General features: G+C 40.9%; 1 protein-coding gene across 1 annotated transcript in view; it reads left to right on the forward strand.

Annotated features, from left to right (window-relative positions):
- The first annotated feature begins 221 nt into the window (after positions 1-221).
- lrch2 (leucine-rich repeats and calponin homology (CH) domain containing 2) overlaps positions 222-20,608 on the forward strand; it is a 28,888-nt gene continuing 8,501 nt past the window's right edge. The window contains exons 1-18 of the mRNA XM_074671915.1: positions 222-608; positions 11,579-11,723; positions 11,942-12,068; positions 12,163-12,268; positions 12,562-12,698; positions 12,903-13,033; positions 13,227-13,314; positions 14,156-14,252; positions 14,384-14,481; positions 14,591-14,658; positions 15,073-15,177; positions 15,377-15,445; positions 16,153-16,215; positions 16,866-16,914; positions 17,076-17,216; positions 17,335-17,385; positions 17,502-17,565; positions 19,969-20,081. Coding sequence (XP_074528016.1) covers positions 293-608; positions 11,579-11,723; positions 11,942-12,068; positions 12,163-12,268; positions 12,562-12,698; positions 12,903-13,033; positions 13,227-13,314; positions 14,156-14,252; positions 14,384-14,481; positions 14,591-14,658; positions 15,073-15,177; positions 15,377-15,445; positions 16,153-16,215; positions 16,866-16,914; positions 17,076-17,216; positions 17,335-17,385; positions 17,502-17,565; positions 19,969-20,081 — 1,968 coding nt within the window. The 5' untranslated portion in view covers positions 222-292. The remainder of the gene's footprint in view (positions 609-11,578; positions 11,724-11,941; positions 12,069-12,162; positions 12,269-12,561; positions 12,699-12,902; positions 13,034-13,226; positions 13,315-14,155; positions 14,253-14,383; positions 14,482-14,590; positions 14,659-15,072; positions 15,178-15,376; positions 15,446-16,152; positions 16,216-16,865; positions 16,915-17,075; positions 17,217-17,334; positions 17,386-17,501; positions 17,566-19,968; positions 20,082-20,608) is intronic.

A 20,608-nucleotide genomic window follows, 5' to 3' on the forward strand; every position in this document is an offset into this window, starting at 1 on the left:
TATGTTTTTGTTTTTATAAAGATAGTACTAACAGCTCTCCAGCCAATGGGGGGGGGGGGGGAATTAAGGAATTCAAAGTGTAGGTTTACATTAAGGGCCCCTTCCCCCTGTCTGCTTCGCTAGGGCCCCTGCGGAAAGTTTGGCATGAACAGGTGGAGAGAGAGTAAGCCTAAAATGGCTACCAAACCCTGCTCACCATCACCATCAGCATCATCACCATTATAAGCAGCAGAAGCAGCACCACCTCAGAAGAAGCCCATCCCCTAGCGTCCGTCCCGGGAATGTAACGCGTATGCGCATGGGCGGAGAATCTGCCGCTGTGCGCTGTTATTATTGTAAGAGTAATTTCTTTTTTACGAAAATGGCGTCCAGTCAGGGAGGTGTGGGAGCTGTCACGGCTCTACAAAGCCATCACTACCCCAGTGGACCTCACTGGAGCCCGGGCATTAACCAGTTCCAGCAGCCGCACCAGCAGCAGCACCACACGGCCCGCAGCCTGGACCGGGCTTTGGAGGATGCGGTCTGCTCCGGGATTCTCAACCTGAGCGGTAGGAAGCTGAGGGAGTACCCGGGGATGAGCTACGATCTGACGGATACAACACAAGCAGGTGTGTGGGTGCATGCATGCATGGGCTAAAGGAAATAACGTGTTCGCCCCAGACAATGTTCTCCTACAATAATGTGCTCATGGATTTACGTGTCTTTGAATGCAGCACGTCCGCATTGTGCGTGCATTTCTGTCTAGTCTGGGCGCATTAATATATAGGTGACAATATTTAAAGGGATATGCCGTCCACTCGGTTGGCTCTTGTGAATGCAGTTAGGCTACACACCCTTGTGGTAATTACTGCCCATTCAGTCTCACATATCACACCGCTTCACTGCACGAGGGGCTCGGCTGCTGTTGTGTGGTTGTTTTGGTCGACGCCAGCATCTCTCATCTCTTCCCCAGGAGACACATGAATGAGACGGCAGGCGCACCCAAAGCCATGCGCTGTGCAGCGGTTTGCACACCAAGCCGCAGTAGATTTGGCACTGGGGCTGCTGCCGTGCTGGGGTAGAATATGAATGAACCGAGAGGCACGGTTGTAGATCTTGCTCATTGAATATCATCTGCGCTGAGCATGTGATAGGCTGCACCTACATGCTCTACCTTTTTTTTTTCCTCCCAATTTCGGCACAACCAGACAAAAGATGCAGTGCACTTGTAGCCTCACCCCCCTGCTTGCCTGCATACTTGCCAGGGTGCCTGTGATGCCCATACAGCTCTGAGTGCATTCTAGAGGAGGAAGATACCACACTTTTGGTTTCATATGTATGCAAAAAGCTGTGTCTGGTGTTTGGTGTTGCAATTATATTTTAGTCAGTAGGTCAGCGCAAAGCTCACGCTTCCTCAGAGCTGCTCCATTCATTTGACAGGGTGGTGTAAGGAAGGGTTTATTTCCCCATTGTAATAAATCACTCATAGTCATATTATCAATTATGCCAGGTATCACAGTGATAGTTTCCTACTCCGAGGTGTCCTCATATACCATATGTTGCTACTCCACCATTTGCAGCTTGTGGCAAGCCTTTAGTTTGAGCCCTTTCCCCAAGGGGTTACAGATTTCCTGCTCAAAGATTTTAGTCCCAGCCTTTTTCGAAAAATGACAGATTTGAACACATAAGGTATGAAGCATGAAGGGTTGCAGATGTAATTTGGAAGACATTTTAGATAATCTATAAAACTGCTTTCCCATACTGGTGTGTTAAATTCTCAAGACTCCTTTAAGGTTTGCAAACACACACACACTTTCATCTTGCTTGTGCCTGAATGGTGTGAAAAGTCTACTGAGTTTGCTGCGAAAGCTGCAGTATCTAATGCTTTGTACAGGCTGCCTTACAGGGGAGAGACTAATAGAACAGGAAGTCAGCGTGCACTATTTCTGGACCGCTGGGCTGTTTAAACTCCACTGTTTTTAGACTGTAATATGCTTATAATCTGCTCTAAAGTAAGACTCCAAATTCACTGTTGCTGCTATCACAAGTACATGAAAGTGATCAACAGAGATGTGACACATTTCGATCTCACCTTTTCATCTCTTGCTTTCACTGTATCGAACTCAGTCACTGTGAATGCTGGCATCTTTTCACTTGTTTTTCCTTTTTTTTTGACACCTTGATTTTGGTGCCTTGATTAAAAGGTGTGCCAAAAGGATGTTTCACTTTCAAAGGTGCAAAAAGACAGCAACACCTCACAGCACCACTTCTTACACTAGCTTTATCATCTCATTAAACAAGGCTGCTCTCAGACTTTAAACTTTGTGAGAGTGATTGAATCAGAAGCGAAATAAACTTCATTATAAATCAAGATTACTGAGCAATTACGATGCCTCATCTAACTTAAAATGTCTTTGTTTAGTCTCCCGTTGTTGAAATTTAATGTTTAAATTGAAGTATGGATTACAACATACAACAGGAAGATGGAAAACTCAGGTTATAATACAGTTGGCTTGGAAGTATTGACGCTAATGTCCACTGTGATCTAATGCAGTAATGAGGTTATCAAAAACTGTGATTTGAATTTTATTTTAATCAGAGCAGTTTTTTTTTCTTAAAAAAAGGGAAATTTTTATTTCTGTATACTGTAGAAGAAATGGCTTCTTGATCCGACAGCATTACGCTTCATTTTTTCTGTTGTTTCCTTTTTCTTTTTAAAGACTATTTAGCCCTGTACCTTCAAACAAGACCCAAGCATGATTTCCCATCATTAATTTGGTGTGACTATAAATTCAGTCCATCCCTTTGCTTTCTTCAGAAGTTGGATAGTTTTTTTTAGTATTGAACGGGGTCTTACTGAGTGTCCCCCATTTGACTAATGAGGAGCAGAAGGCTGCAGTGTGTGTAGACAGAGAAAAGGGAGAGGCCAGCTCACACAGGGGTGTCTGTTTGCAGTGTGCTCACTGGCAGTTTGTTGCCACTCAGTTTGTTTTCCCATGGGGGAGTGAAAGGTCTCTGAGCTGCTGCCTCGACCTTGGAGATGGGCTGGGGAGAGGGGCATCAACCTGGGCAGATGTTCAGGTTCATATCCCAGCCTGCCGCTACCCTGCCTGAGTAGGTGCTAACACATGCATGTCAGACACTGCAGTACCATGCAGAATGATTACAGACATACAACAAAGCTGCAGCGCTGTATGGACTGGTGCTCTAGAAAATAAACATATTTATTTCAAACCCCAAATTTTGTTTACTTTCTGAGTGAACATAATGATTTATTTACAGTAGCCCAAAAATGTGGGTCATACAAGAGATTTAATTTGGGGATTCTGCATCAAAGTTAAGGATTGCATAGATTCCTCCTGCACCCTGCAAATCTTCCACCTTCTTGCACACTCTTGTTTCCTCCATGAAGGCTTTGGTTTGATACTAAGCTTCCAAATAAAGCTCCAAATGTAAGGTCAAAGAAATGATAAGGAAGTGAGATTTCTGGCGCCATCCAAGAATGCTTGTGAGACAGCCAAGAACAAACCAAAAACTGCAAGGTTTTTCATGTGAAATGTATCATGTCCAAACTTCTGAACTGTACTAGCTTGTTGAACAGGTGGCAAAATGAATATTACATGCTTGGGTTGAAACACAGGGCACATCTCGTGTTGTAAGGCTGCCTTTGCCCTGTTACATTCCTGTGAAGTTAAGTCCTTCAGGGCATTTTGTGAAGGACGACTCCACAAGGACAGAAGTATCATGCATTTGTATTCTTGGAATTTAATAATTAACTTGCGTAAATAACCTTAATGTAACGTCTCATTAATGAACAAGAACATTTCAGAAAAACACTCCCCACACTGCTGCTTATACTTTGTAGTCCATCTCTCTCGAAATCTACTTATCCATTAAAACATTATGGGTGCTTGTCTCGTCTTTTCTGTTCTTGATTATCTGTGAACAAAGACTTCTGCTAGTGGGTGGAAACTGAATAGAAATGCCCCCAAGAAACCGAGTTTTGTGCATGGCATAGATATTATTAAACACAAACAATGGGACACAAGCAATACAAGAGTGTGGCCTGAAAAAATTCACATTCTCCAGTGGCGTTTCTTCCCTCAGGGCGCCTTTTTTCATGTGCTTATGCATGTCTAGACAAGACATATGCATACCTGTCAGCAGGAACACGACGCCTCAGCTATGAATCCTGCTACCATTAGATGCATGTGTACTAATACTCAGCCATTGAAATTAAACTAAACGACATGGTAAAGGAGGTATCAACTTGATGCTTATACTTTTGGATATTATCAGTATTATAGACAGAGTGATTATTGGCCTAAAGGTTCGGTTTATTGTTGATGAGTTTCTGTCTGCATCATATGCACAAAACAGATGATGAGCTGAATGCTTCCTTGGGGCTATTTTCCACAGTAATGACCTGAACATTTACAATACAGCACTAACTGTCTTTGTTTTACAGTCCGTGCTGTTCCTCACATTTCTTTTATGATTCCTCAGAAGTTAAAAAGAGATCTGCTGACACAGTGGTATTTTAAGAGCTGGAAAGAAAGCAAGCAAAGGGTGGCCCATTGCTTACAAGGGTTGAAATAACTTTTGAGTAAAACAGGTTTTAGGATAGAACTGTCAAAGAGCAAGTGAATAGAAATATGCTAGTTTTAATGTTTTCAAATGCAATTTTATTTTAAAATGTCCAAAAACAAAGCTATACAATTACTCTTACATTGTGAAAATTAAAACGCAAACTATTGAGTTCACATTTGTGCAACCTGCACAATAGTGAGTGTGAACTGCATGCAAAAATTGTGCCATAAGGGACTGTTTTTATTTTTGTTCTTAGATAGATTGCAAATAAAAAAAGAAACCATGGTCAGCTGTTCTTATACTATCAAAGAAGAGAAGAAAGGCCCACACACTTGAATAGTACCATGATAAGTTTGTTGGATAAGTGTGTGTCAGGGCACCAGTATGACCTAGCAGTCGAGATTGCAATTGAAAGATGATTTAAGTATTAAGATGTATAGCCATCAATTTTTGAATATGGATCCTCATTGAACTGATATGAGTCAGCAAGACTACATTATATCTTTTTATAAAGCTAAAGAAAAATATGCTGTTAGATACACTTTTGAGATACCTGCTTTAGATTTTTTCCCTTGGTGATTGCTGGAACGAGCTCCAAAAACTAAAGCTTACGCCCCAGAAAAGAAGCAGAAGGACTGGTCTGATAGAAATATTCCCATTTTACTTTGAGGTGTATTTTATCATTCAGTCCATCTTTATTTGGAAAAACCAGAATTACTATGCACTTAAAAGAACCTTTTGTTATTGACAAATACCCAACATCAAGACAAGATAAGGAGTCTTATATCATCTAAACAAGTCTTTTGCAGCATTAGGAATTGAAATGTGGTGAGGACAAACTTCCTTTCAACAGGCAGAAACCTTGAGCTGAACCAGTCTCATCTTAGATAGCCATCTGCCTTGACAGTGTTCAGGTTAGAGAGGGGAATAGAGTGGCATGCAGAAAGAACAAGAGATGAACAGAGTCAAAGGATCATGATATTACAAAGGTATCACTTGTCTGTGTACTCTAATGCACATCTGTCCATGAATGACACAGTCAGCTCATGCCTGTATGTGTTGTCAGCTGCTGAGCATGCGTTGCCTAAATGGCTGGAGGGGAAGTCTAAGTTCTGTGTGGGGATGACTCTTGGCCTAGATAAAGGCAGTTGGTGCAAGCTTGTGAATGCAAGAGTTAAAAGGAGTTCCCCCTTGATAGCAGTAACTTAAAGCACCTCGGGTGCTTTAAGTTACACACATAGACAATAGAGAGGCTTCTCCAGTCCAAACCTGACAGAACATACCATAGCCCAGCTAGTAGAAGCCTCATCCCTGGACCAGGATTCTCTTTAATACAACCAGTAATTCTGTTGACAAGCAAGGTTGGATGCAAGATCTGAGGACACTGCCTCAGGAGTAAATGTTCAAAACTGCTGCATTGGCTTCCCTGTCAGTTTTAACATTGTCGAAATTGCTTCCTAAAAACGATTAGGCAAAAAATAAATAAAAAACCACTGTTGACCACATTCGCATGACAGCAGTTTTTCTGGGATGTTATGTTCAGGATGGAATGCCGAAACGCTGTTTATGAACAGGTTTCAAGACAGGTTCTTTGTGATTTTTTTTTAATCTCACAGCCATGAGATTTATTATAAAAGAAAAAGACAAAGAGGATACCAAGAAAGTCAACAAGTTGGTCAAATAAGGTAACATCGCAAAAAAGTTAGTACTGAACAATTGCAAAGTGAAGCAGTCAACCATTTTTCTAGGTAGTATTACAGTCAGTTCGAAGCCAACAAATACAGTTGGGAAGTAAGGTCATGGAAAATGAGTATTTTCCATGCTTACTGTAGTTTTGGCTTCTAAGATTTGTTTGTATCTGTTATTGCAAATGAGGTATCAAATATCACAAGAAAAATTCATAAAAGAGCTGTTTTCCCCAGTTTTCACCTTAAATTGTCTTTTCAGTTTCAGATTTTTCAAGGCATGTTAAGAACTCTTACATTTAAACAATTTGGCAGCAGTGAGACATTTAGTATTTCAGTTTCCAAGCTTGAGCATGACCTCAGCAGAAGATGACCATCATGTGACTCAGGCTTGGAATCAGCTGGAGCAAGCTGATGGTCGCAGGACTTTGATGAGTGACAGTTAAACACCTCATTTAAATGAAAAGCAAACATTACGCTGACAGAAGGTCTTTGCCTGGCTCTGAACACCCAGCTGTGCTTCAGACCACACCCCAAACCTACCAGTGACAATCTATGGTCACATCTGCTGCAGGACACAAATAATTATCCCAATTAATCATGACTTTGTCAGGTTCCTTCCCTGTTTTCAGTAACCGGAACCGTGTTGTAAGAGTGCTTTTATGGTGAAAGCTTTTAGGATTTTCTGGTTCCTTAATGCTGGATTTCTTGTGAAAGATTTGTATTATTTTTTCTTCTTCATTTCTTTAAATGATAGAAAAAAAAATGCAATCACATAATATGTGCATTTAAGCATATTGCTGCAGAAATTTACTGCAGAGGAAGAGACTGTAGTCTGTCATTTGAGCCAGAGCTCAGCAGGATATCTGATACACTATCTCTGCTGTGTCATGATAGATAAAACATCTTCTGTTCTAACAATATTAATAAATGGATTGCTGGTTTGGCATGAGGGGGCAGCTCAGTAGAGGAGCTGAGGTTGTGGGCTCGTCTGCCAGGCGCGACATGTCCTGCGGGAGCTCTGGTCGACCAGCAGGTGGATAAGAGGCCCACTGTGGGCTGCAGATGGTGCATGGCCTGAGTTGGAGGAGGGAGCAAGGGGATAGACATGAACAGGCTCACAAAGCCTGTCTCCCCCCACCCCCATCTCCTATCGACTCCCATGATTCCACTGCTACCGAAGAATCCCCAGTTGTGGGGTGGAGGGAGGGCGGTTGGAGAGTCGTCCATGTGCAGCTGGGTTACAGCATCAAGGTCCGAGCCTCAGGGAGCTGCACAATTTACTCTTAATGGAAAACAAGTATTGCCTGTGACCTCAGCTTTGGTGTGTCCCCATGTGGTAATTTCTGTTTCCCTTAACCTCTGGGCATGTTTTCCTCTTTGTGCCGCTGACTGTCTCATGGTCTGCTTCTCACTTCTGCTTATTGGCTGCTGTCTGAGCTTAGACACACGACAACAGAAAGAGGCTTGTCTGCTCTGCTGTTGCTCATTTGAGGCCTGTCAGAAAAAGTCTATTTCAAGAAATAACTGGCACATACTTCTGCTCTCTCTGTGATGACTTACAGCCTCACAAAGTCAGGATTAAAGGTTGTAAAACCTGCACAACGATGTCTATATTCAGTCTAAAAGAGTTTCTTACATTACATATTGTAAACTGTTATATTTATCCATCCACAGCAAACAGGAAACTCTTAATGGACAATGCTTGCTCTCAGTATACAGCTCAATTGTCTCATAAAGAGCAGCTGCATGTTGTTGCATGCATTAAGGAGATGGAGGTGGGCTTCTGTTTGCTTTCCTAGTAGTAAATATATACCACTTCAGTAAGGTGGGAAAGAAAGTGAAAGCTTGTTTTTGTCTGTAGCTTTGAAGCCTTCAGCTCTCTAATTATGGTGTCACCCAGAGATATTTCAAAAGACAGGATCGTTCACACAAATACAGGGAGGCGCACACAGCTGCTCAATCAATATGTGTCTGAAGGTGAAGTCTGCACAATGTCATATAGTCTCTTTATGTGTAGTTTTCATGGACTGTGATGTATCTTTAGGTTTCCTGTTACAACATATGGAAGGGTTTATTGAACAGAAGATACAAAGAGGAAGAAATGTGTGCCTCTGTGAGTGTATGTGCTGTGAAATGTCAGACTGTGAGTGCTGTGAGTGATTCAGCAACCTTGAGAAATAAAGTGCCTTAACCCAAGCTTTGTGCATGATCAGAGTGCGTGCAAGAATCATAGCCCTCCAGAGGGAGCCTGAGTCTGGATGATGATGTTTATTAAGATTTAATATGTGCCGTGTGCACATGAAAAAAGCCTGAATTTTGACAGATGAGTAATGAGCCCGACCCCCAGTATCAGCCCTGCTTTCACACTCACAAGAGAGAGAAGGTCTGTTCTCATATTCATGAACTCTGACAGAGATTACATTCATTCATTTTGCAGAATAGAAGGCCCCTTTACTTGACAAATGTGTAAGGTTATAAATTTGCAGAACACATTGTTTTTTTCATGGTCAACACACTTTTGATAGTATTGTGTCCTTTATTCATTTGACACTAACTGTACTACTTTCACCTGGCCATGTAGGTCAGAAATCACATAGAAAGATGCAATGAACCCTCAAAAGGCATGTATTTGAACACACAAGTAACTGTGTTTTATATGAATAATATCACTGTTTAAACCATTTGAAGACCAATAACAGCCATGGGTCAGAACAACTCAGAATGTCCTTTGAAATATATGACTGATGCTTGAACAAAGAACCCAAATGACTTTTCTTTTTTGAATTGTGTTTTTAGGCTTTTAGTCTGTATTAATAGGTCAGCTGAAGAGAGACATGAGGTATGGAGAGCAGACAGTGGGGCGAGACATGCAGGTCCAGGGGTCTGGACAGCAGTACAAGCCTGAATAGGGGTGAATGTTTATGGAGGGGGTTTTGTCCTGTATTTTAGGCTTACACTCCTCCTTTGGTGTTTCCGTAGTTTTTCATGATTAACAGCTCAACAAGAAGAAAAGAAAAAAGAAAATTCCTTTTTTTTCACCCTGGCTTTGTAGAAAATCTTTATTTCAGCCTTCTGAAATGCTTTGTATTAGCTGCTGTCTTCTCGAGTCTCCCTGCTCCACACACCTCTTTTCACTCTGATTGGCCAGCCCCTTGGGGACCTGTCAAAGGCGGGGCTGAGGACAGATCTTGGTGTTTGAGGCCCGTCCCTTTAATGTGCCGTGAACTAGTCAGGAGATCTATATGTGATGACCTCATCAATTCAGAAAGTCGAGCCGCTTGGAAATAAATGGCCCATCCAATGGTATTGAAACACTGTATCATTTTAAAACTGTACAGAGCAATTTATTTTAAATTATTTTGTCACACGGCTAATAAATGTTTAACAGATTGGAGCTTACATCATTATGTTTCAGAGCTGTTGTCTCACAGCAAGAGGGATCCACGTTCATTCTCCAGCCAGGCAGGACCCTTACAGTATGGAGTTTGTATCTTCCATGAACTTGTTCCTCTTGGCTTCCCCCCCAAGTGGCGACCTTTGATCTAAAAATATGAGAAGTGCTGAAGTGCTAAAACCTGCTGTTTCTTGAGTGTCAACTTGAGGGTTGCTCTGGTAGTATAGAAAGTTGCATACACACCAAGCCAAAAAAGTTGAATTTCACAGCAGAAATACACATATTAACAAAAAAACATCTCCTGTCTGAACCCTCGGCAGCTTAGAGGGCATTAAGATTGGAAGTTTTCCCAATCAGATGCTCACGTGAGTGGTAGGTGCCCTAAAGCTGTTTGTGTGTGTAGGCGCAAAGCCATTTCCAATATGGCGGTGTCAGCTGGTTTGCTTCAAGAATCTGTTTCAGAAACAGGTGACGTCAGGGAGACTACGTCCATTTATTGTACAGGCTGTGTTTGAATTGACCATAGATGTGTGTGTGTGTGTGTGTGTGTGTGTGTGTGTGTGTGTGTGTGTGTGTGTGTGTGTGTGTGTGTGTGTGTGTGTGTGTGTGTGTGTGTGTGTGTGTGTGTGTGTGTGTGTGCCTGCCTGCCTGCCTGCCTGCCTGCCTGACTGATTTGTGTCTACCAGCTTTGTGATAGACTGGTGACCAGTCCAAGCTGTTCTATAGTCTCATCCAAGCAAAACTGGGACCTGCTCCCGTGACTCCTGGCAAGATCAGGCTGCCTGGATGGATTATAAATTGCATGTCTGTACATGAAAATGTTTATTCATTATCAAACATCTGCATTTAACAGCATTAGTGTATAAGTAATTGTGGTCTAACTGTACAAGGGCATAAAACAGGGCTGTCCAAAGTTGGTCCGCCAGGGATTTTTTTACTGCCTGCTGCCCTTGTTGAATTTTGATTTAATCCATATAGTCTTATATATATATATATATATATATATATATATATATATATATATATATATATATATATATATATATATATATATATATATATATATATATATATACAATCGTTATCATTTTTCCACTGCCAGCAGCCTGAATTTCTCACTCATTTCTTGATTTAATGTTGCACTTCCTCTTACCACAAATTAACACTGTGTTACATTGGGAGTAGGGTGGCGCTAGTCCCAGGAAAAAAAAGTTAAAGCAGGTGTTCAGTTATATTACTTTTTCTTTATTTTAAAAGGATAGAAAATGCTCTGTTTTGGTTTGATAGGAGCAAGCTCTGTTCCATTTTGTTAAGGTTATATTGCACTAAATGTCTTTGAAGACATAGGCTTAGTGTTTGTGCCATATGGATGTTCAGTAAACTCATGTTGTGAAATACAGTAAAGAAAATTGTTTATTATTTTCAAAATTACTTGTATGAGTATTCATTTTGCACAATTATGCTATAGGCATATCTGATATCATGCACCGCAACATGAATGTTTAGTTTTGGCCGGCGACCCTCCACCATGATTTGTTTTGGCCCCTCACTGAAAAGAAGTTTGGCACCCCTGGCTTGGAAGATGCTGTATAACTGTTACTGAAAGAAAAGATATGCAGTGTATTCTGACTGATCACACCTTTTTCTACTAATGCAAAGCCATTACTGTGCCACTACTACTGAGATCAATATTGGAAAATACTGAGCCAGTTCATACCAGAGGCACTCCTCCCTTTGAAGCCTTGGACTCTGGTGTAATCTTAGACTAATGTTCAACGAAGAGGCACGCTGCCTATTAGTCACAGAGACATATTGATTATACTTTCTGCCCAAAGCAAACAAAAGGGTTGTACCAAGATCTTCAAAAGATTATGTCACCTGTGCATGAAAAGTGTGTTTTATTGGTTTCTTTCCCTCTGCCTTGCAGACTTGTCTAAGAACCGCCTCACAGAAATCCCTCCTGAAGTGTGTCTCTTTGCCCCCCTCGAGTCGCTCAACCTCTACCACAACTGCATCAAGTGCATCCCAGAAGCCATTATCAACCTGCAGATGCTGACTTATCTTGACATCAGGTGGGTCAAAACTAACACTAACTTTCAGTTTTGTTCCTGCTTTATCTCATGTTTTAAACCTCAAGAGAAGCTTGTTCCCTATACACTGAAACAAGAAGACAGAAACGCCTAAATGAAAGAGAAGCAGTTCCTCAATTCCCAGTCACCAGATACTCACCGCTACATGCTTCTGTTTACTGTATGAAATGTGGGTCATTGTTTCTTCCTTTTCTTTTCAGCCGAAACCTCTTGTCAGTTCTGCCAAAATACTTGTTCAGCCTCCCCCTCAAAGTCCTGCTTGTGAGCAACAACAAGCTGGTGTCCATCCCAGAGGAGATTGGCAGGGCCAAAGAGTTGATGGAGCTGGTGAGCATTGTTTCGTTTGCTTGTGCATTTGAACCAATGCAAAAAAAATGCTGCCTTAGTAATCCAATTCCTTGCACTCTGTCTCCCCTTGCAGGACATTAGCTGCAATGAGATCCAGGTGCTGCCGGCTCAGGTTGGGAGGCTTCAAGCCTTACGAGAACTCAACATCAGGAAGAACTGTCTCCACATGCTGCCTGAGGGTCAGTTCATCACTCATGATGCTCTTCTTTCTCTGGAAATCTCACATTATTGATTCACACTGACATTTTTGGCAAGTGTACCCATTCTCTTGCAACCAAAACAATACCTCTGTATTGTATGTTGATAGGCTGTTATTTTAAGATTACGCAGTTGCAGGCGTGGAGTGTACTGATCAGGTGTAACCCACAAGAATAACAAAAGTGTGCTATTTTTTGATTTAACATTTTGACATGTTGGATAAGATACATCACATTCAACAACAGCATGAAACTCTTCTTGCCTGTGCTTGCAGAGTTGGCCGACTTACCTCTCATCCGACTCGACTTCTCCTGCAATAAGATCACAGAGATTCCTGCAGCCTACAGGAAGCTCCGGCAGCTGCAGCACATCATCCTTGACAACAATCCTATGCAGTCTCCACCCGCACAGGTTTAGATACAATTCTGTTTTATCTTTGATATGTGGATTCTTAATATCTATCATGTGTCAAATCAGGCGTTTTTAGTGTTTTAGTTGTGTTGGTCAAGCTGACACGCCCCTCATGCTCCAACACTCCTGGAACAGTTGCGCCATCTTGTGGATAAAGATGCATTTTTCTCGCTGAGGCACATTGCATGCATTTGTGTTTCTCAGATTTGTCTCAAAGGCAAAGTGCACATATTCAAGTACCTAAATATCCAGGCCTGTAGGATGGACAAGAAGCCGGACACCCTGGACCTCCCCTCCCTCGGCAAGCGCTGCCTTCCACAGCCACTGACAGATAGGTACTGAATCATTTCTGTTGATTGTTTCATGACAGCAGGGAACTCAATCCACCTGCTTTGAGATTGTTTCTATCCCTTATTTAAAGTATTTGATCATACACCCTGATCCTTTTTGATGATAAAAGTCACCTGTGACTATTACCTGCACCTGCCACCTGTTACTGAGCTGTTTTCTTTTTACTTTTTCCTGCAGCATGGAAGATTTTTATCCTAGTAAGAACCACGGGCCTGACTCTGGAATTGGTAGTGACAATGGCGACAAGAGGCTGTCTACAACTGAGGTCAGTGTTTGATCACAGAATATTATTGTGTGTTACTGCTAACTATATTGCAACATGTGATAATATGCAAGTATCAAAGGGAGTTTTAGTGCAGGGAGGTCATTCTGATACTTGATTTGGTGAAGTTGAATTACTGCTTTGAGAACATTAAAACTGACAAATGGAAACACTTTCGGGTTCAGGTTCAGGCCAAAGCAATCGCAGGCAGACTTTTCCAGAAATGACAGCCAGGGCCAAGACAAATACTTTGCAAGCTGCATTGAAAGATTTGACAGGTATATCAACTGAATCAGACAACAAGAAAGCTTTGGTAAAAGATCACAAGACAAGAAAAGTAAATGGAAATTACCGCCACTGGCAGCAGAATGTCTGGGAGGATTTAAATTTTAATAAATTTGATAATGTGAAGCTGGCAGGGGGATAAACAGTGAAGGGTGGAAAGTGGATCAATGAATTAAACTGTGAAACTGGAGCGGCTGATCAGGTTATCCTGGACATTAGACATTTAAAATGTATTTGCAGCTCTATGCAGAACAAAAATGACCAAACTGCTGCTTCTGCTTAGGGTGGAAACAGCCCAAGGACGATATAATATGTTGTTATATTGATTGTTCATGTAGACAGAGCTTACCACTACATCCTAGTAACCTCAGGATTTAGCTGTAACTCTAAAACAATAATGATAATGGGGTGTGTAGTGATAAATTAATGTCTCTCAAGCAAGGTTAGAAAGACATGAAGACAGTACAACAGATGCAGTAGAAGTAACCGAGTCACAGTTTCTGCAGCACAACCTTGAACCTAAAAGTGAAGGTTCACTCCGTGTTCTTTTCTCCTGCAGCCTTCAGATGATGACACAGTCAGCCTGCACTCCCAAGTTTCAGAGACAGCTCGTGCTGATGCTCTTTCACTCCTCTCCAAAATGGACTCTTGCAAAGGTTACCGAAAATAAGTATCACATACGTATATCCCTATGACAGCAATAAGAGAGACACGGAGGTTGGTAGAATGAAGTGCCTAAAATGTGACAGTTTATGTGATGACCGCGGATGCTTCCTCCCTCTATCAGATCAGGATCTCTATGACTTTATAGAGCCCAACCCGGATGAAGATCCTGCTCTGTCAGAGTGTGATGGGCAGCCAAGCACTCATGTGTCTTGTATAAAGGTACAAAGAAGTCTGTTTGGAAATAGGACGTTAAAACATATAAAGAAACTGTCACCGAGAAGCTAATCAGTATTTGTTTGTTGCTGTCCATTGTGTGTGTGTTTTTTAGGAACTGGAGAAAGTTCTTAACATGTCTCACCAAAGCAAAGATAAAGACATCTGGAAAGAGGAGTCTGGGTGGGTTTGTGACACATCACTGAAGTCAAACAATCAACTATATCATCATGTGGTGCCTTTAATCCCTAAAACTATGCCTAGAATCTAATTGCCTGAAAATATTTTTTGCAAAAAGACCTCTGGTGGTTTCTAGATGCTGTTACCCTATCCATTTCTAATATATACAGTTTGTGATTGACAAAATGAGCCTTCTGGGTCTTTTATCCAACTTTTTCTAAAGGATATTCCTCTTTGTAATCCCAAATTGACATATTTGCCTGAGGAAAACATAATTGGGTTATTGTCACAAGGCCATATATCAGAGCAGCTTCAGTGTCACACCGCAGTGCATGATGCATTTTTAGGAACCACATTTCAAATCTTGATTAGTGTGTGCAGTTACTCAGAATACTAACTGAAATGACCTTTTTCCAGCTCTGATAAGGAGCAGCTTGTTGAGGAAGAGGATGATGAGCTGAAGGAGGTGTTAGATCTGAGGAAGATTGCTGTACAGCTTTTGCAACAGGAGCAGCAGAACAGGTGCGTGTGAAACCTTACCCATGCTGTCTCTGCTTTCTCCTGTCACACTCTTCTTCTGCTCCAACTTTTAATCCATCCTTACAGTTATGTCACTCTCAACTCTGCAGAAATTCTAATTTTGTCTCCTTTTCTTGATCATCTCATGTTCCCTGCTTTCTCCGTCACCTCGGCTTCTGGTTGCCTGATGTTGTGGCTCTAGGCGGCGGTCCTTGATTTGCAGAGCAGAGAGTCTCATCCACCGACGGAGAGTCACTGGCAGAGCACACAGGTAGATGGGTTTCTTCTTATGCCATTAACTGAAAGATTGATTTTACACTTCTTCTATCCAAGATATTGGCTCAGCAGGACTCTAGTGGGTTAAGATGAGATGAGACTCCTTATCTTGTCTTAATGTTGGGTTTCTGCTAACAAAACATTTTTAACGTTCACTGGTCCAGACCTGTTAATGTTTTTAGAAAATGTCTTGAGGTAACATTTGTTGTGATATGGCGCTATACAAATAAAGACTGATTGATTGATTGATTGATTGATTGATTGATTGATTGATTGATTGATTGATTGATTGAGTGTTTTATTATTATTTCCCTAGTATGACAATACAATCTATACACTTTCAAACATACATTCTCATGCTTTTTAGTTGTCTATGACTGAGCCCACTTTTCAAATAGCGGATGTTGTGTATATCAGGGTTACTATCAAATGATAGAAACACTCATACCCAATGCAATCCAATGAGCAAAGACAGAGCCATTTTACTCAGCTGGTCAAATTTCCAATGAAATGGACCCCCCCCCCCCCCCCCCCCCCCCCCCCCTCCTCCGAGTATGACTAAAATTCATTGCTGATGTGAATGACTGATCCTGGAACAATCCTTCCTTGTGCTTCATGTCACATCATGAGTCATCCCCATGTGCTCAGGTATTTTTCCAGATCCATGACTGTTCCAGTATTTGTATTTGTTTATGTCTGCAGGTTCTTGAGTCACTCCGGAAGCTCCAGCAGCAAACCAAGGCCCCCACCTCAGACAGCCCGAAGGTTTGTACTCTTCTGAACCACAGGATCTCTCTTATCTAGAACCCCAAAGCTCAAGCTAGCAAGTATTTTGCACCTTTGCTGGATAAATTACTTAGCAGTCAAAGTGATGTAACAGAGAGTATTTAGTCAGGAACAGAAAAGGGAAATGATCAAAAAAATAAACCTCCAAGGCCTCCTCTTCTATAAATATGAATATTTTAATCTGTTGTCAGAAAAAGTTAAAATAAACTCCCATTCATTTTGACTTCCTCACAGGGAATCAGTTATGTTGTCCAATCCATATAATTTGAGAGAAACATAGCATAATGATATAGCACAATACACCACAACAGCATCATAGCTATTTAAGTTAAGCCATTTGAGCGCACAATTATTTTTTTTTTTTTAGGATGTTTTGTCTGGTAGTTATTTATTTCTAAAAACAGGTATAATACAATTCAGACTCTCCCATATATCAGACAGATGCATGCGCAGGGATATTTTGGCTTCATTTTTGAACAGGAGAGTATCACCCTTTATGTGAAGTCAGTGCGGCAGCTCCACAGAGCATCTCATATATGTACTCAAAACACACAAGTGGTCCAAGAGTTGCAAAATGTTTTAAAGTTTGTTAAAATTGTCATAAGATTTCATTTGTGTTTTTATTTTAGCGCTTCTCTGGATGAAGGAAGCAGTGAAGCATCTGTGCTCAGTGGACAGGTAAAAACCTTATTATTTTAAAGTAAACATACATTAAACTGTTTGTCATTATTATCTTGTCTGTCAGTTGGGCCATTTTTTACACCTCTGGTTCCACATGTGATGTTTTTTCTCAACATTATTCTGAGATTGATCTGAATATAGACTGTCTTCTTTTACAGCCTTCTTCTTCATGCTCCTTCGATGGCAGCCTGAAAACAGATAATTCAGACTCAGAACCACGGTGGCCCGAAGTCCCACCTGTCCTCAACCAGAACGAAGATCGCAGGAGGAATAAATACCTGAGAAAAGACTATCTCAAGGTGAGAACATGCCTTCTCAAAGCGCTGTAACTGGCCGTGTCTGGGAGATAACGCTGATACCGTAATTGGAACTGCAGCAGAACAAACAATGTATGTTTGGCTTTTCATTTCCCAACAGTACAAGTGCCAAAGTGCCCGAAAGAACTCCAGCGGGAACGACGACTGTGAGGTTAGTTTTATGAATATGGTGATAAAAAAAAATCATGAAATCTTATCACCTCTGAACATCTTTCAGTGCTCTGACAAAGCCAAGGATTGTTATGGGTGTTTTATTTTCCTCGCCAGGAGGGTTTGCGCAGCAGTGATTTCAGCACCACCCTGACAGTGTTTGGACTGAAGCCACGATCAGGTAACAGACACAGGCGCTCGCTTTTCAGCCACCTTTGTGTTTGTTTGGGGCACAGTGTTTTTCCTTTACCCAAAACGATAATGATGACACCATAATGGTTCAAAATGGCCTGTCATGGGGTAAAGTCTCTTGAAGATATTCAGGGTCAAGCATGACACAGTCTGTGTCCAATAGTACTGAGGTGCTTAACCCACAGTTAAGCCACAGCCTTTTTACAGTTCTTGTGAAAAAGCTGGGTAAAATGTGATCTCTGCACAATATCCCAGTTTTTTTGTTTTTTTTGCCATTTCTGCTCCTTTTCTGGTGTAGCTATGTAATAAAGTAAAGTCAGAAACTAGATATCCAAATTGAAACATCTTGTAGTTCTGCTATGCCATCAACTTGAGCAAATGATTATAATCATGTAGGTAGAGGAAGAACAACATTTTTGCACCTGTCACAAAATTGCAAAACAAATTCTTTGGCGTTAAACATAGATCACAGCACTTTATTTTGATAATAATAATAATAATAATTGAAATAATAATAATAATTTTCAGTTCTTATGCATTTGACTCAGGGCTTTTAGTAGTTTATCTGGGTGAGTCTTGGCTCACAGTAAGGAGATATCTGAAAATGGAGCTGGGCCAGTGCTCCATTTTTACTCATTACTTCTATCCATTGTATTAGGAACACTTTCCTCCTCAGCTGGAGCCAATTTTTTTTTTTTTTAAGGCGGAGTCCCAGCAGCCTTTCTCTGGAAGTGAGGAAGTTTTCCAAGGAACTGTTGAACTGTTTTCCCTCAGTTCATTAGCACTGGGGACAAGGCACAACAGGACTAAGAGCTCATTGTATTCATGTCCTTCACTTGGGGGCATTCAAATTTGTGTGATGCTTTCATGCAACAGCAGTTAATAACTGCTTTACATGATGATGGAGCTCTGCACCAAATGCAAGGTTTTATTTTGGTTTAGTCTGATAGTTATATTAACCAAAAATATTCATTTATGTTTTTTTTTCTTTTTTTTTCATGTTAGAAACAGACAAGACTTGAAAGATAAACTGGGTTCAACACGATGAACAGTCAAAGCCTTAATTTATTTATCTTTTCATTTATTTATTTCACTAAATTTCAGTTAGTTAATGCTAACAACTCTTACCTTTGAGAAACTTAAACTATGTAACTTGTAACATATTTTTTGCCAAACTGTAAATGTTATTTTTAGCAAGCAAATTCTTTCAAAATGCCTGGCTGAAGTAGATACTAAATTCCAGTTGGTCAAAATCCCCCAAAACTCTCATTGTCACTGAGGCAAAACTGTTGCTTTTCATTGGCATGATAAATGAGCAGGGCTGAAAAACATTTTTGGAGGATGGAAGTTATTTCAACATTAGATCCTGTCCTGAAATCCAGAAAAGGACAACAGAGCTGAATGGTGTGTCCCTGAGCTGCTGATAGCGTCAGTACTGCAATCAGTACTGCTGATTGCAGTACTGATAAAAACAACAATGTTGGAATTGTGGACACTGTGTTCCACCGATGTTCAAAGGTGTGGCAGCTGACTCATTCACAGAGTGAGGTGATACCTACAGTAGAAATGTGTAATGTAGTTTGATCTTTATTGTGTAAAATTCCTTTCCGTTTGTTGTTTTGAAATTATATGGATGACATGGCATCGCTTGCGTCATCAAGAATTAGGGGCTGTGTCCTCTAAGGCGTGCTGTTATGCTGGTATCAATCAATGTTTTTGTTGCTGGAAAGGCTTAATTATATTTTATTTAAATTGAAAATTAGCACTGTCATGAAAAAAATGTCATTGGACATAGCAACTTTGCTTCCCTTGTTTTTTTTTGGTTTGTTTTTTTGACCAATCGGGACTAAGCATTTAAGGCAGTCTGGTATTGTGTTAGAAAGACGGGCAATCATTGAACCCTCCTTGAAAAGTATAGTATTTCTAAAAACACATAATTAGGAAAACTTTACAGTGTTCATGCAAGCTGAAACAAAAAGAGAAAACAAACTGCTGGGATTTGAACTGAACAAAACACTGAGAAAATAATGTTCATGGCGCCTTCCTTGGAAATGTCTTCATCTGCACTTTATTGTAGTAAAAGAGTTGAGGAGTGCATATTTATATGTACTACTTAGGCTCTGTTTCACAGCTGTTGTATGTTTTTGAGATCTATCTTACTTTGATATCATCAGACCGGGACTTTGTTTGTTGGCTCAATTTGATAACATTTTATTTGGCAGGGTGTCCAAGACAGAAACTTTAGAATCTGCAGATTTGTTATCTGGCTGGCCTGAAAACCACCACTGATGCCCTGTGATTAACTTGCATGGTCCATTATTTCTGTTTTTATTATATTCCTTGAATTTCTCTGTGATTTCCCAATAACTGAGAGTCGTTCTTTTGTTTTCAGCCTTCACAAGAGGAAGCCGCCAGGACTATAACTCTACAGACCCCAGCTTCACTATGAGGAGAAAGATGGAGCACTTGAGAGAGGAAATGGAGCAGATAGGACTGTTACGGCAGGTCAGAAGTCTCACAGCTTGTTTATGGCTTAGCACAAAGCACTGACTCATACTGAGGCCAGAGCCTGCCAGATCTCGCTTCTGTTTAAGTGTTTATACTTTCAAAGAAATAAGCAACATCTAAATCACACGACCAGGGGACCAAGTGTTTCATAGCTGCATTCAGTTTCTAAGAAGATGAGTCACCATGAAACACTTTTTAACCCTCTTTCTTCACGAGCAGAAAAATACTCACTGGTGCATGTGGTCAAAAGTTTCAGAAGAAATTTTCAGTTCAACCATCTCAACAGTTTGAGATGGTTTTATTGCTATTCATCTTGAGCTAACAGCGGTACTTTTAGGCTGTTTGACAGGTAGAGGCGTATGAAACACAAACACCTTATGTAAGCCATGGGGAACCTGCACTCAAAGTGGTAATTAATGAAAACCTGCCTCTAGCAGAGATGGGGATACACGTATGCTGCAGACAAGTATTTCCAAAAGACCACACACAGTCAGGCATAAAGAAACTGAGAGAGGCAGACATGC

The sequence above is a fragment of the Halichoeres trimaculatus genome, unplaced genomic scaffold, assembly GCF_033239565.1.
Source record: "Halichoeres trimaculatus isolate MK-OKI-2021-1 unplaced genomic scaffold, fHalTri1.1 fHalTri1_scaffold_6, whole genome shotgun sequence".
Lineage (NCBI taxonomy): Eukaryota > Metazoa > Chordata > Actinopteri > Labriformes > Labridae > Halichoeres > Halichoeres trimaculatus.